The sequence below is a fragment of the Siphateles boraxobius genome, unplaced genomic scaffold, assembly GCF_051911475.1.
Source record: "Siphateles boraxobius isolate OS27281-9 unplaced genomic scaffold, OSU_SipBor_1 125, whole genome shotgun sequence".
Taxonomy (NCBI): Eukaryota; Metazoa; Chordata; class Actinopteri; order Cypriniformes; family Leuciscidae; genus Siphateles; species Siphateles boraxobius.
Window position 1 is genome coordinate 942,614 of NW_027508728.1, and position 16,121 is coordinate 958,734.

The 16,121-nt window shown below is 44.3% G+C and overlaps 1 protein-coding gene across 6 annotated transcripts in view; it reads left to right on the forward strand.

Moving 5' to 3' along the window:
* The window catches only part of LOC143733204 (protein NLRC3-like), a 261,767-nt gene that overhangs the window by 241,342 nt on the left and 4,304 nt on the right, over positions 1-16,121 (forward strand). For all 6 annotated transcript variants that reach the window (XM_077224813.1, XM_077224832.1, XM_077224847.1 and 3 more), the window contains 2 exons: positions 377-550; positions 14,165-14,338. In XM_077224813.1, the coding sequence (XP_077080928.1) occupies positions 377-550; positions 14,165-14,338 (348 nt within the window). The remainder of the gene's footprint in view (positions 1-376; positions 551-14,164; positions 14,339-16,121) is intronic.

The following is a 16,121-nucleotide window of genomic DNA, read 5'->3' on the forward strand; positions in this document are numbered from 1 at the left end:
AACAGAATGATTAATCAAATCAGTAACCATAGCAACTCATGAGTGGCAGGAAACTAGAACAAAGGAAACATGTGACTGAAGATAAACAAATTAAAAGTCCATGAAAATGAATTTAACCGAACATAACTGTGACAATTTTCCCCAAACATTGCCATTTAAAAAAATAGTACGTTGGCAATCGGGTCAACTATAAACGTTCTAGGTGTGTGCAAGTCAGCGGACAGTTGCGGTACAGTGCTGGAGAAATTATGAAGACTTCATGCATTAGACTGGACCTGTCAATCATGTCATGGATTAAGTCTCTGTTTCTGATTGTGAAGTTCCTGATTATCTGATTCTGAACTGAGAGACTGAAGAGTGTGATTGTTCTCTACAGGTTGAGGTATTGTGGTGTTACATATGAAGGTTGTGTTGCTCTGGCTTCAGCTCTGAGATCAAACCCCTCACACCTGAGAGAACTGAATCTGACATGGAATAAACTAGGAAACCGAGGAGTGAAGCTGCTCTCTGATGGACTGAAGGATCCTCACTGTAAACTGGAGATACTGAGGTAAGATTGTATAAATGTGTCAACATTAGGGGTTTAACGGTACACAAACATGACGGTTCGGTTTATACCTCGGTATTGAAGTCACGGCTCGGTACGGGTTCGGTACAGCAGGGGGGAGTAAACTAAATGCGAAATTGCTTTCTCTTTTTTATTAAACAGTTTTTTCTTTTAAACAAATGTGTATATGTGTTTAAATAAATGTAAATAAATGCAGGGAAGAAAGGGGAACTGGAGAATGGTAACTGAAGTTTTAAAATCAGTAAACCGAAAGTAAACGGCAGGTGCTTCATAGTGGACTGCCGCCCATACATAGACAAAACACAATGTAAATGTCCAGGCCTGGTGTTCTCTCGTCTTCCACTGTCGTCACTCCTCCTCTTATCCTTCAGAGCTCCTGGGACTCCAGACGGTGCAGCGCTCAGTGACGTTCATTTAAGGGATAGTTCACCCAAAAATGACAATTAAATTAAATGTTCATTTTATGAAAATTAAAAGTGAACTATCCCTTTAACATTTGCTCCACCGGCCTCTCTCCGTTTCCACTAACGCTGCTCTTCACAGAAACATTAAACTGACAGTAGTTTGAACGATTAAATCTTGTGTATTTTTTCTGTGTAATCTATTGTTTTCAGTGTTGACTAGTAGCAGCTGTACCGTTTACTCGACTAGTCTTGCTCATCCCTATTAAAAACCTCTATTTCATATAGGCTAGTTAACTTATGTTCAGGTTTCCCTCATTCATGTGTTAGCGCTACCGTGAGGAGCCATGAAGCAGCGACGCTGGGAAAAGGGAAATCTATTTAGAGCCTTATTTTATTAATTTAAATATCAATATTTGGCGCCAGCGCATCAATTATCGGATCGCACGTAGGGCTGGGCGATATGGCCCAAAAAATCATCACGATAATTTTTTTATATCAGTCTATATCGATAATTATCACGATAAATGTCAAATCTTTATTTCTTTCAAGTTTAAAGGACGAGTTTTACTCCTAAGTGAAAGTTGTAGAAACCAGGGCCCGTATTCATAAAGATTCTAAGAATCCTCTCAGAAAACTCTTAATTTAGCTTTAAATCTGTTACGTAGGAGTCTTAGCTTAAGAGCGATTCAGGACCGATCTGAGAGCAACTCTGAGCGAGGCAAAGACAAAAACTTTCATCTTAGTGAGGAGGCGGGGTTGACCCCGTTGCTATGTATGACACAATCTTTTGAAGACTGTGATTGGTTGGTTGTCCAAGAAGGAAAAAAAGAGTGATTTTAAGTATAGGGTCTATTCTAAGCCTTCACTTTGAAATTACATGCGTAATTTTTCTTATTTGACCGTTCTCATACACACACACATTATATATGTGAATATAAATCCTTTTTTTAATTTACCATGCTGTTCATTTTCTATAAGGTATTTGTTACCGCGTCTCTAATAAGATCAGTCACAAACATGATCACTGCACGATCTAATATATAGCGTCTTATTAACTCACTGTCATCTATTGTCTGCAACACATTTCTTCTCCCTCTTCGTCTTACTGCCATTTTCTCCTCTGCTAAAGAAACTCATAAAGTCCTCATCTGTGCTCCTAACAATTTTGACCTCAAGACCTCTTTTAACCCTCTGAGGTCGACTACCGCGCGGGCGATACTGAGGATACTCACAATAAAAACAAAGTGTTGTGCTTTTCGCCAAATAAAGAAAAACAAACATGATGCGCATTCTGCCTTCTCTCTGTCAGTGAAGTCCATTCTGAAATGCCTTCTGAAAATTAACGGTAATTCCGCGAATACTTGTCATACAGGCACGAGTGTTTTTCCATAATGAAGCTTGAACTCTCTTCTTTTAAATGAATTAATTTATATTTAAAAAAAAACATTCTCAGTTTATGTAATCTGTATGAAAAGAGAGAGATGTCAGTCTTTTTCTTTCCAGCTCATTATACCTGATTACGCGTTAATGTGCCACGCCCACGGAGAGCGCGCCGTATTCAAACGCAAATGATCTAAGGCAAGCCATGCAAACATGCCAACGCCCACCAGCTGGATTATAAAACACATCGTGTTTAGTAAGTATCTTACTACAGCTGTGTACACAGCGTATCCATACGCTGTGAGGAATAATACTATCTAATAACCCTGGAAAATGTACCAGAAGTGCTGGTAGTTTCATTTCGAGGAGCAACGGATCCAGCTGATGTAGTAAGTCATTTATTCTTAAGTGCTTTGTTCTAATCGCGATATTGAATAGTGTCTGTAAACCGCAAAAAGACTGTTTAAATATGAATTGCGTGTCTGTGTGTAGGCTAAATGATGAATGAACGGCACAGACGCGCGTGTTTTGTTTACTACAGTTATACAGCGCGTGTCTGTGCCATTAATAATAATAATAATAATAATACGTTTTATTTATATAGTGCCTTTCCAGAGCTCAAGGACGCTTTACAATAGACAAACAACGATAAAGGCAGAGGACAAAGACAGCAGACAAAACAACAGTAGTTAGATAGTGTAGGTACAGAAAATGAGAAATTAGGTAGAAAAAACAAAAAAAACATTCCAGTACAACTTAAGAGTTATGACATTCAGCAAATAATGAGTTTTGAGCATGGATTTGAATTCAGAGAGAGTGTTAACAGAACAGAGTGATTGGGGTAGAGAGTTCCATATTTTGGGTGCTACAACACTGAATGATCTGCCCCCCATCGAAACAAGGCGATGCCGAGGGACGACGAGAAGGCTAGAGTCGGAGGATCGTAGGGAGCGAGTCGAGTGCGTAGGGGTGAAGCAGATTACAGAGATAGAGGGGAGCCAAGCCGTGCTGAGATTTAAAAGTGAGAAGGAGAATTTTGAATTTAATACGGTAAGCCACAGGAAGCCAGTGAAGATAATGCAAAATTGGAGTGATATGTGCAGAACGCTTGGTGTGGGTGAGTATTCTGGCAGCAGAGTTTTGAATGTATTGCAATTCGGAAATGGAGCTAGCAGGAAGGCCAAAAAAAAGTGCATTGCAGTAATCGAGACGTGATGTGATAAATGCATGGATGACAGTTTCAGCGTCTGAGATACTGATGAAGGGACGGAGCTCAGCGATGCGGCGTAGATGAAAGAATGCTGATTTAGTGGTAGAATTAATGTGAGAATGGAAAGATAGAGAGGAGTCAAAGATTACACCAAGACTTTTAACAGTACTAGATGGTTTGATGTGAGAGCCAGCGAACTCACAGGTGAAGTTAGTAGGAATTTTGTTAATGAGTGACGGAGGTCCGGTAAAAATAATCTCAGTTTTATCCATGTTAAGATTGAAAAAATTTTAATGAAGCAAATCTTTAATTTCATTCACACAAGCAGAGATTTTGTCAGTTGTGATAGATAGAGTCGATGTACAGGTAGTATATAATTGAATGTCGTCAGCGTAAAAATGATAATTAAAACCATGACGGCGGAGGATCTGACTCAGAGGTATTATATAAATTATGATTAGTAATGGCCCTAAAACGGATCCCTGTGGGACACCTTGCTTCAGGGGGACAGTAGATGAACGAAAATCTTGAACTGAAATGTAGAACTGTCTATCAGAGAGATAGGAAGAAAACCAAGAAAGAGCAGCACCAGAAATACCCACATCCAAAAGACGAGAAATGAGTAGTTGATGGGAGACAGTATCGAAGGCAGAGCTGAGGTCCAGCAGCAGGAGCATAGACAGAGAACCAGAGTCACCAGAGAGAAGCAGATAATTGAGTACCTTAACTAGTGCAGTTTCAGTACTATGTAGAGGGCGAAAACCAGATTGAAGAGGATCAAAAATATTATTTTCTACTAGAAAAGACTGAAGCTGGGAGGCAACAGTACTTTCTAGTAATTTAGCTATGAAAGGTAGATTTGAAATGGGACGATAGTTGGATAATACTGAGGGATCAAGGTTGGGTTTTTTGAGAACAGGGGTAACAGCAGCAGTTTTGAGTGGCAGAGGGAATGAAGCAGAGGTAAGAGATGCATTGATGAAGTGAGAAATAGGTGCAGAGATAACTGAATGGCAGAGTTTCAGAAGAGGAGTAGGAGCAGGGTCAAGACGACAGGATGAAGGGTTGGATTTCAAGATTAACTCAGAGACAGAAAAAGGAGTAGTCAGAGAAAAGTGAGACAGGGACTGTCCAGATTGGTTCGGCAGATAACGTCCTGGTTGCGTATGCAACCCACCGTTCCCTGAAGGAGGGAACGGAGGACGTAGTCGACGCGACTGAAATGGGATCACGCTAGGGAGCCTGTCTTCTTCGAGTACTATTGAATGAGCCAATGTAATTGGCGTGCGTGATTCGCATCACACACTCCGCCCCCGCGGCGCGGGTATAAATACGGAAGTGGATGCACGCACTAGTTGCTTTTCGCTGAGGAGCCGAGAGTAACCCGGGGTCAGCGGTGGTCCAGCGGTAGTGGCAAGGGGACTACGTCCTCCGTTCCCTCCTTCAGGGAACGGTGGGTTGCATACGCAACCAGGACGTTCCCTTTCAGTCGATAACGTCGGACGTAGTCGACGCGACTGAAATGGGATCAACCATTGAACACGCCACTAACGCTGCCACCTTCCAGTGCCTAAACCAAAGCCTCCTGATGCCCCCGCAAACTTAAGGCGGGGAAGGACAGGGCTTAGGCCAGGGAAGTCACTGCTGTTCCTACAGGACCACTGGGAAAGCGTTCCCCGTACGTTGGAAGGAAGGGACGCTGCGGAAGCCACATCCAACCCAGAGGGAGGTAATGTGGAGAATACACATATGAACTGGGCGGAAACCGGGCAGTCTAACCTATGGAATGACACTGGGGTGGCTCCAGCCTAAGACGGGGGGAGACACACCGGACAGTGACGGCAGAGAGACTCTGCCGAGGGAAGACACGGGCTCACCGCAGGGAGCCGTATCGTGGAAGAATACACATATGGGGTCACCGAAGGGACCGCAACATATGGACCCAGCCTAACACAGGTTCCACACTGCTTACGAGTGGTAGGCCTAACACCAGACGTTCCGCACGTCCGACGTCGGAGGGGTGTGGAGGAACTCAACAGGGTTCAATTTTAAGGGAACTCAACTGGAGTAGAAAGGCGCACGTATCCAGTCCATAGGAGGGGAATGGCGCAGCAAGCCGACACTTGAACCGGGCTCAAGGTGAAACTGGCTTCATGAGAAGGGAGCCCACGGGAAGCAGCGGTTCAACCAGGTGTCGTCCAGCCCCCAACTCTAGAATCTGTTTAGCAAAGTATATCGTCAACGCCCAGGCGGAGCACTTTACACTCATCATAGAGGAGCTCAACACCTAAGTGGACATGTTGCATCTCGGATCTTTGCCGAAATGAAGGCAAGCACTAAGTGCAACTTTGCATGGAAACAGCCTTCCCTCTCTGCTGAATTCCAACAGATATTTGAAGAGCTGGTCTGAGGTCTATGACTTGCATTCTGTACACGTCCAAGCGAACGGACAGAGAAGCCAGGGCTGGATCTGCCTCCTCCAGGGCAGCGCTTGCAGGCTCACCACCTGCTCCTATTACGGGAGAGGTAGGAACCTTGGGCACAATCCGAGCCGGGGTCTCAGCTTGTGAGAGTTAGCCGGCCCAGACTCCAGGCACAATACGTTGACCGAAAGCGAGCAAGTCCCTACCCTCTAGTAGAGACCACGCGAGCAGGAGAACTGATATAACAGAATTTTTAACTCACTACCTGCAGTGGCTCAGGGGCGGTCTCTGCAGTGCAGTCGCACCAGGGACAAGGCCCAAGAGGATAAAGAGGGACACAAGGATTTACAAGACCTTGCTCCTCAGGAACCTGACGACCAGAACGTGCTTCTGCATACTTCTGCAACACGATGAGCGTCGTTTAAACACCGAGGCAACATCATTTTGAGGGTGATTTAGGAAAACAGCCTACTGCAACCCATTTTGCAGGAAAGAGAGCACTGAAGTGATCGAAAGCTTTCAGGATCTCCTCAGGAAAGAAGACGCACTCAACGACTAGGTTCAACTTCTAAAGGCGTAAGCACGCTACCCAATTCTAGGGGGTGCTCGCAGAAGTGATGGTAACTATCACATGTTCTTGTGATAGCCACCTGAACCTCCGCGTTCAGATGTAAGACCGCCCGGAATCTCCGGGGGAAGAACGCGTGTGCCATCGTGCCCCGTCCCCGAAAGAGTTTCCAGGGGAAGTCAGGAAGGCTGTTGAAGGGAACCAGGTCTAGTTGGGCCAATAAGGGGCAACTATGAAGACCTGTTCCTCTCCTGACATGGCACGTAGGTGCAAGTGACGGGCGCAAAAGACAGGAGCATTGCTCAACACAACATGTGAAGATCACTGGGCTTCAGGAGCATTTTCTGCTCAGCACTTGGGTGTGACAAGTTCACTGAGCTTCAGGAGCATTCCTGCTCAACACCTGAGTGTGATAAACTCACCGAGCTTCAGGAGCATTTCTGCTCAACACTTGAGTACGAAGAACCTCACTGAGCGACAGGAGCATTTCTGCTCAGCACTTGAGTGTGACAAGTTCACTGAACTTCAGGAGCATTCCTGCTCAACACCTGAGTGTGATAAACTCACTGAGTTTCAGGAGCATTTCTGCTCAACACTTGAGTGCGAAGAATTTCACTGAACGACAGGAGCATTTCTGCTCAGCACGTGAGTGTGACAAGTTCACTGAGCTTCAGGAGCAGTACTGCTCAACACCTGAGTGTGATAAACTCACTGAGCTTCAGGAGCATTTCTGCTCAACACTTGAGTGCGAGGAACTTCACTGAGCACCAGGAGCATTTCTGCTCAGCACTGCGTGTGATGAATTCACTGAGCTACCTGTGATGGACTCACTGAGCTACAGGAGCATTGCTGCTCAACACCTGAGTGCGATGAACTTCACTGAGTTTCAGGAGCAATTCTGCTCAACATGAAGAGTGATGATTTCACTGACTTGCAGGCGCAAGGCGACCATGAGTCGCAGTCACTTTTAGAAGGCTCACTGGGGTTAAACGCATTTCTGCGGGCCCCTGGGGCAGCTGAGTCCCAGTGTTTGTCCAAGGGTAGTCCGCTCGGTTTACCCAAACACTGGCGGAAAAATAAAACCGGGGGGGCAACTGAGCGGCCCCGGAATGGTCATGACCCAGCCGGACCCAGGGGATGGAGTCTCCACTTGCCCTGGCTATAACTGTCGTGAGGCTCGATGGCGGCACGATTGAGTAAGCGGGAGGAGTGGAACAAGGCGCCCTCAGAAGCGTCTGACTCCAAGGAGGAGGTGACGGGTGAGTTTGTGACATGCAGGGGAAGCTTGCGCAACGGTCGCAATGTCTAACAACTCGAGGCACGAATGCCCGTGTAGTCGGGGGTCGCCCAGGCCCCCGTTAAAACACGCCCTTTGTACATGGCCCCTCTGTTGAAGAGGGTTTGGCAGCAGACCGGGATGAACTATAGTCACACAGGGTGAGCTGCTCTGCCACGGTCACCTCGGGACTCGATCGTGAAGCTAGCGCTGAAGCGGTCACATATGGAGGGAGCCAAAGGCTGCGACTACCATATACCCCAGGAGCCTCTGAAAGTTCTTTCAGTGGGACCCTTTCTCACTTCAACACCAGCTGAACACATTCTCATTGGAGAGACATGTTGGACCGAGTACCTCTCCAAAACTAGAAAAGAGATACTCAGCCCGTGGGCGAGATTACTCTCTTCCAGTTGACCTGAAGACCCAACGGGCTCTGGAGCACTCGAGGGGAAGGACACTGTACTGATACTCCACCCTTAGACGCAACACACAGGATGGCCTGCGGTGCGGGAGGTAGAGATCTGAAGCACCTGTCTTTCAGGTCAAAGCTGCAGACCAATCTTGGGCCAAGATGGTCACGACCCACCCCCTAGTAGCACGAAGAACGAGTTTACACTGGCCTTCGTACCGGCTGGAGGAGCGGCTATATCAAATCCTTCGCCAGCAGGATAAGATAAGCACGCACAAGTCAGGAGCACTGCTCAACACTTGGTGTGATGAATATCACTGAATTTTCTGGAGCACGTCTGCTCAACACCTAATGTGATGACTATCACTGACTTGAGCGGGGTGGCCGAGCCTGAGGTGGGGCAGCAAAGTAGAGAGAGTGGTGTTAGTGCGCTGTGCAACACTTACCTGTCTCCACAAGCGGCAGGGGGCGCGTGAGAAGGCGGATGACCGGGTCCTCGAACGCACCAAGCTGCCTGCTGGCGACCAAGGGGGAGCTGAGGGGTGTAAGGCTATACAGGGTCACACCCGCCAGACTGGCCCTCTTGGGACCCAGGAACAGATGAAATTGCTCTCTCCTTGAAGTGTGGGTACCGCTTGCTCCGCTTTTTTTTTTTTTTTTTAGGGAGCCAGCGGCGGAACAGACACACACACAAACAAAGGCTCCACCCGGCCCTCACCCGGGGGGAGGGAGTGATCGTGCCACTCCAAGAGCATCTCATCCATTCCTGGGCGGCCCGCTCCGGAATGCTTTCGCTGTCGCTTGCCACCTGGCTTGGCAGCGCCTGGAGCGGGCTGGGCGTCTCAACTGCGGCCGGCTCCATGCTGAGGCCTGGGTGGAGGCTGCTGCGGAGGGCCAGCAGGAGCGGCGGCCGGAGAACGCCCACGGCGTCGAGCAGGCGGAGGAGCTGCCACCGGCGGCGGTTGGAAGCAGCAGCTGGCCACCGGGGCAGGATGTGCCGGATGACCTCCGTCTGCGCTTGAGCGGCAGAGAACTGTTTGATGCAGTTCTCCACCGCGTCGCCGACCAGCCCAACCTGGGAAATTGGGGAGACCAGGAACCGAACCTTGTCCGCATCCGCCATACCAACCAGGCTGAGCCAACGAAGGCGCTACTGGACCACCAAGGTGGACATCGCCAGACCTATCACGCACGCTACGACACCCGTACCCCGGAGGGTGAGGTCGGATGCAGTGCGGTGCTCACCTATGAGCGCACGGTCTGGATTACCCTCGTGCATGCCATGGGTGCCCTAGCCTGCAGCAACGCCATGGCACGCAAGAGGAAGGGGCTTGCCCATAGGCTTTGTAAGCTCTGCCCGTCGGAGCAGACGAAACTCACAGGCCTTAGGGGGGAGACGAGGATCCCCCCAAAAGGCAGCGGCCGCCGGACACAGGTGCACCTGTGTCGACAGACCGCTCCAATGGAGGGACACCTCGCAACCCTTCACCGTTCCTCCATCAAGGGTAATGAGGGGGAAAAGCTAGTCAGGCAGTTTCTGGCAGAGAAAGATGCTGTTCACCACCTGACAAGCTCTCCATGCATTTCGGGAAAGAAAGGCACTGGGGCGGCGAGCTGAGAACCAGCGCGGCCCGCCCCAAGATACCAAACTCCAGATTCCAACCGAGACTGAACGGGACACGGTGGAGGTTCCACTCGAGCCCGGCAGCCTCGGCGGCCCGTTTCAGCATAGCTGATAATTCTGGATCCGGCTCGGGCAACATTGAACTCCCGGAGGGAGACAATGCAGCCGAGTCATCATCTCTAGAAGTCAGCTCACCCTCCGATGCTGCAATCGGCGTCCTGTCCTCCAGGGGAGCCCCGAGTGAAACCGCTGGCCCACCCATTACAGATGGACCAGCAGACAACACAGGAGGCTCCAGTGGTTGCAGTGGAAGGGAGGAGTGAGGAGCCCACAGGGAATGGTTACCGGGCGGGACATCCAACACTATCCTCCGGTCACCCATCCCACACAGCACCCGAGGGTGGGGCATGGTAATGGGGACTCGCTCTCCGCGAACGAAGGCGAGTCTCGCCCTCAACACTGCGACAGTCATGTTCCCACAGTGAAAACATGAGCTGTCCACAAAAGCTGTCTCAGCGTGCTGTAAGCCAAACACGTGACACAACAGTTGTGACCATCAGAGAGAGACAGGGAACGACCGCACCCAGAAACGCACGGGCGGAATGACATCTTGAAAAAGACGCAAACGCACCCGTGTTGCTCTTTCAGAAAATAGGACCGTCACCAGTGCCGGAGCACACAGGGGAATGACCGCGGCAACACTGAACAGAGAACTGAAACAGTGAAGCACTCAGTTTTCCGCCCTCTAACCAGCCATCAACACACACAAACATTTAGAAATTTGTTGCTGTTAAAACAGCAGTTGAGAGCTCAAAGCTCGCAATCACCGCTGCACTCGCGCTGTAGAACACCAGCACTGGGAGAGTCTTCCTGAAGAACACCGACACACTCGCTCGTTGTAGACAACAGCACTCTCAGAGACATCAAACGATCGGCTCCGAAGCGAAAGGCAACTAGTGCGTGCATCCACTTCCGTATTTATACCCGCGCCGCGGGGGCGGAGTGTGTGATGCGAATCACGCACGCCAATTACATTGGCTCGTTCAATAGTACTCGAAGAAGACAGGCTCCCTAGCGTGATCCCATTTCAGTCGCGTCGACTACGTCCGACGTTATCGACTGAAAGGGAACTAATATTTGCCGTTCATTCACTCTCGCACCTACATTAGTAAACGTTATGTTTACATGAACACATCCAAACTATATTGCTATAGCCTACTAAGATGAGTAAAAATAGACTGAAATATGTTGAAATATAATGTCTGTATAAGCAGCAAACTGCAAATTAACATGTATATGTTAATATATAATACACAATATGTTACAGACTAAATATGAATGTTTAGACAAGATTTTGTGATTAGTTTTGGATAGATTATAAAGTTTTGACTGTAAAAAAAGACTACTGTCACATTAAATAGGTACGCTTTTGTTCACTAATTTCTGCTCATATGTTAAATATACTATAGTATGATGTTTTGTCAAAAATAAAGTAGGTATATTGAATTATCAACTAAGATGTTATTATAGTGTTTGTTCCAATATTCAAACTAATGAATCCTTACCTTTTTTAATACGTATGATAACATTTATACTTTTTACAAAAAAAGAATACACTTGAAATATTGTTAAAATTGTAATTGTTGTTGTAATTGTAACCTATTTGTAATTGGTTACAATTTCTAATTGTAAAATATGTATATATAGATAATTTTTTTTGTCCTTGCATTCTTTGGGATCCTGTGACACACCTGTGTGAAAGGCTAATTAATATGCAGCTCATTATGTATGTGGCACATTATCCGGCCTTTGTCTTCTCAGGTGTGAACACGCCTCCACGCATATTGCCTTTCCAAACAAAAGGTGTCTTATAAAATTTAAATCAATGAATTGTTTTGTGTAAATGATTAGGCAGGATGATTTTCAGATCATTTTGAAGCAAAAATTCTAGGCAACAACACCCATTAGTCAAAAGTCTTGTGGACACATATTTAGTATGTGTTTTGTGGCCTTATTTCAGACACTTTAAGCTTTAGTTTTTTCAATAACCACGCATAAACAATATTCTCTCAAAAATACAAACATGTACATACATGTTGCTCACATATTACGGTAGCCCCGTTTGTGCTATATAGAGTGAATTTACACCTTTGCCATTAACATGTTTATAAATAACTGAAAAAAGCACAAATGTCAGAGCATGTTAGTACACCTCCACGACTCAGAAAACACCTCAGACCCCAGAGGGTTAAGGGTTAAGATGCTTTCTGAATTACTTTTTTCTTTACTAGGATTTTTTTCTTTAATTTTAAGAGTAAACGCCAACATTTCTAAGAATTTTCTTAGAATTTTGTCACTAGGAGCTACTCTTTTCATTAAGATTCTTTATGAATACGGGCCCAGAGCGTTAATTGTGGTTTTAAACTACTCTTTATTGCCTGAACATTTCACAAATCTGAGGTAGAACATTCAAACATTTGTCATTTTTCCTTAAAATAAATATCTGAATACAAAAATATATTTCTTAGTTTCTGCATGTGCTAATGGGGGATATTGTTTCAAGTCTTGAAACAGGTTTGTGTTGCCTGACTTTGATGGCACGTATCTTCAGCACAGCAGTGCAGGCTGCAATATTAATAATACATGTTTTGTCTCGAAACGCATATTTGACAGTGAGTTCTCAAGCTAATACTACTATGTAAAATGTATGTTCATTAACAAAAACAGTAACATCTGTTAAAAAATGTAACAACCACATTTTTATTTGGTAAAATGTAATATTCGGACTGTTTGAGTCTTATTAAAATGAACCATTGGTCATCCACTATCATGCATTTAAACCAACCACAGATAAATCCAGGCATAGCCTATAGCACCTCACTATCATGACAAAATGTAACTATGGTTTCTATTGTATTTGTATGAAAAACAGTAGCCTAAATACAATATTACATTCTGTAATTATATTCCAGTTTAATATATATATAGTCATTTAATACATTGTCTACTTTTATAATACAATTCAATATGTGTATCCCACATGTAATGGTGCAGTTAATATTACTAGGCTAACGTTAGAGTAAATCCATGGTAAATGGATTCAGTATCAATTCAGATTTTGACTGTATCGTTGCGCACAGTGTTTCTCCTGTTAGTAAGCAGTTTCATCTGCCTTTAAACTGGTTTAAATCACTAAGACATTTGTGTTCTTCACTGAATTCAAACGCTTCTCACTGGATCTCATGAGCGAGACGATCAGAGTAAACGCATGCATCTGCTCTAGTGAGCTTGCGCTGCGCTGCCGTTTGGACTTTGAGCCGCGCGGATAAATGGTCCGTGTGGCGCGTGGTTCAAACGAGTTTCATTCCGCTTTTGGCGCATTAACATTATCGAACATTTATCGAACTCTTCATATCGTTTTATCGAGAAAAAATATATCACGATAATTATCGTTATCGTTTTATCGCCCAGCCCTATTCGCACGGAGAAGAACAACGATATATCACCAGATCGATATTTAGTCCCACCGTTATAAGGAGCCCTTCATTACACATTACTCTAATATTACATTTTATAATTAACAACAGAGCTCAAATTATTAAATTCAGTTGCTATTTATTTGAAATATAATAATTAATGCTCAAATAATAAAAAACATGTAAATTGCAAATAAAGCAGGTAAATAAATAAAGGTATTGCATTACCTTCTAAATATAATTATTTTTATTTTTTAATTAAAATCTAATTTAAATTAATTTTCTACTCCAATTCATTTTTGAAATATAATCATTGGCACAGTTGCTAACTTGTTTTCATGACAAATTTATTTAAACATACATTAAATAATCAAAACACTACTAACAGGTTAAGTAAATATAATGAAATGGCTAATATAGTGCATATACGAAATGCTTCTCTCTAGAGTTCATTTCTCTAGTGAACTAACCTGCTGTCGACACTAAATGCCTGAGGTTAATGTAATGCTACGTGAGATATTATTCTCAAGATGTTTTTTTGATATCTTTCTGCAGTTGAAACACTGGATTAGAGATGTGAACGTATTGAGTGATTTGGAAAAGTGACATAATTGTATTTATCATTATGATGAAAACATGAGTTAAATGATTATGACGTTTTTTATGTTATTGAAATGAACCCCCTGAAGCAGCATGTAGAAGCAGGTCTGAACCTTAGACTGGACCTGTCAATCATGTCATGGATTAAGTCTCTGTTTCTGATTGTGAAGTTCCTGATTATCTGATCCTGAACTGAGAGACTGAAGAGTGTGATTGTTCTCTACAGGTTGAGGTATTGTGGTGTTACAGATGAAGGTTGTGTTGCTCTGGCTTCAGCTCTGAGATCAAACCCCTCACACCTGAGAGAACTGGATCTGACTGAGAATAAACTAGGAAACAGAGGAGTGAAGCTGCTCTTTGATCTGCAGGAGGATCCACATTATAAACTGGAGACGCTTCGGTGAGTAGTGATGACTAAACATGTTTGAATTTTAATTGTAAATGAATATAGTTTCTTCTTCTGAGGTTACGTTCTTGGTAATATTTACGCACTGTAAACATGTTTAATAAGAGTTTGATTCCATTTATAGTTAGAATAGAGTATCTTAATGTTATCTTAATCTTTTTATGTCAAAACAATACAATATATCGCTTGTATCATTAGCTGTGTTTACATGGACCCTAATAATGCGATTGTAATCGGACCAGTAGCACAGTCAGAATAAAATAGTAACATGTAACACGTCAATCGGAATGAATTGGCCAGATCTGATTAAATTGTTATTCGGATTGTAAGGGGTGGTTTATTCCTTCTCTAATATGATCGATAGGACATGTAAACTCAGTGGCTGTGGCTCAGTGGTTCATGTAGGTTGTCTACAAACCGAAAGGTTGGTGGTTTGATCCCCGGATCCCCCCAACTGTCGAGGTGTCCATGAGCAAGACACCTAACCCCAGCTGCTCCCGACAAGCTGGATGGCGCCTGGCATGGCTGACACCGCCATCGGTGTATGAATGACTGAGTGTATGGGTGAATGTGAGGCAATATGTAAAGCGCTTTGGTGGCCATTGGGTCTGTTAAAGCGCTATATAAATGCAGTCCATTTACCATTTAAACTCCTGATCGTATTGAGAACTGAATTGAACTGAAACAGGAGATTACAGCGAAATAGCGTAATGACGTATAACGCGTGGAACGAGCTGTTCTTCATGATGTAAAAGTGTCATAAATGAGTGTCCTGTCATTCTGAGATTCTGTATAGCCTCTGTTACCGCGGTCTGCTCCTCTCTTAGCTGCGTTACAACCGTAGAGTGGATCTCGATGAGCCCTCTGTGGGTAGATTGCATATCAGCAAGGGATGCCTTTGCGTCTGCGTGTGCCTCTTCGCAGACACGCAGCTCACTCCTAAGGGCCTCCATCTCCTCAACATGTTTGATGAAAAATGCTAAATGGTTAGCCTTTTTGTTACCTTTCTTGTGTTCCTCATCCTGGAACTGTAAAATGAAGAGGTGTTCATTGATCCTTCGGAACAGTTCAATTCGAAAAAGAAGTTCTGATAAAGTTATGTGGCACTTGCCGTTTTTATACATGGCTGTGAAATATGGGCGGGGTTGCAAAGGTGTGAATCAAAAGTGAAAAACATTATAAAACGATCAGAGGCGCCTATTCAGACCGAGGGGCACGTGCCCTCTCAGATTTATGATGCAAATTAATTTAAAATGTAGCCTACTTTAGCGTCCAAAAGACTTCCAAAAAATATCTATATAATAGTTTTATTTGAAATTATCACACCGGCGAGATTAGAATGGTCTGTGGCCCTGTCATCGGCTGATGAATTTGTTCTAAAAAAGAACGAATTTATGACCTAAAAAAGAAACACCGTCACATTAAACTATTTAAACATTTATCTTATCATAAACATTGACTAGTTGTGTTTGCGTCACCCGTTAAATGTTTTAGAATGTCACACACCATGTAGCCTAAAATATGCGCCCTTGAACCTAGGACAGATCACAACGGTTCAGTGTTTTCAATCATATAAGGTTTATTTACGTTTCAGATATTTAAATACACATAGTAGCTAATAAGCTTCTATTAAGCTTCAATAATATTCCTTTCAAATTGCCCATAGCCTGTTATATGTAAGTGCAACTATCAGTATAAAGGTGTTAAAATGTCAAAATATATATTTTTTTACATTTTAGATATATATATTTGTTATATTTCCAATCTCAAATGTAAA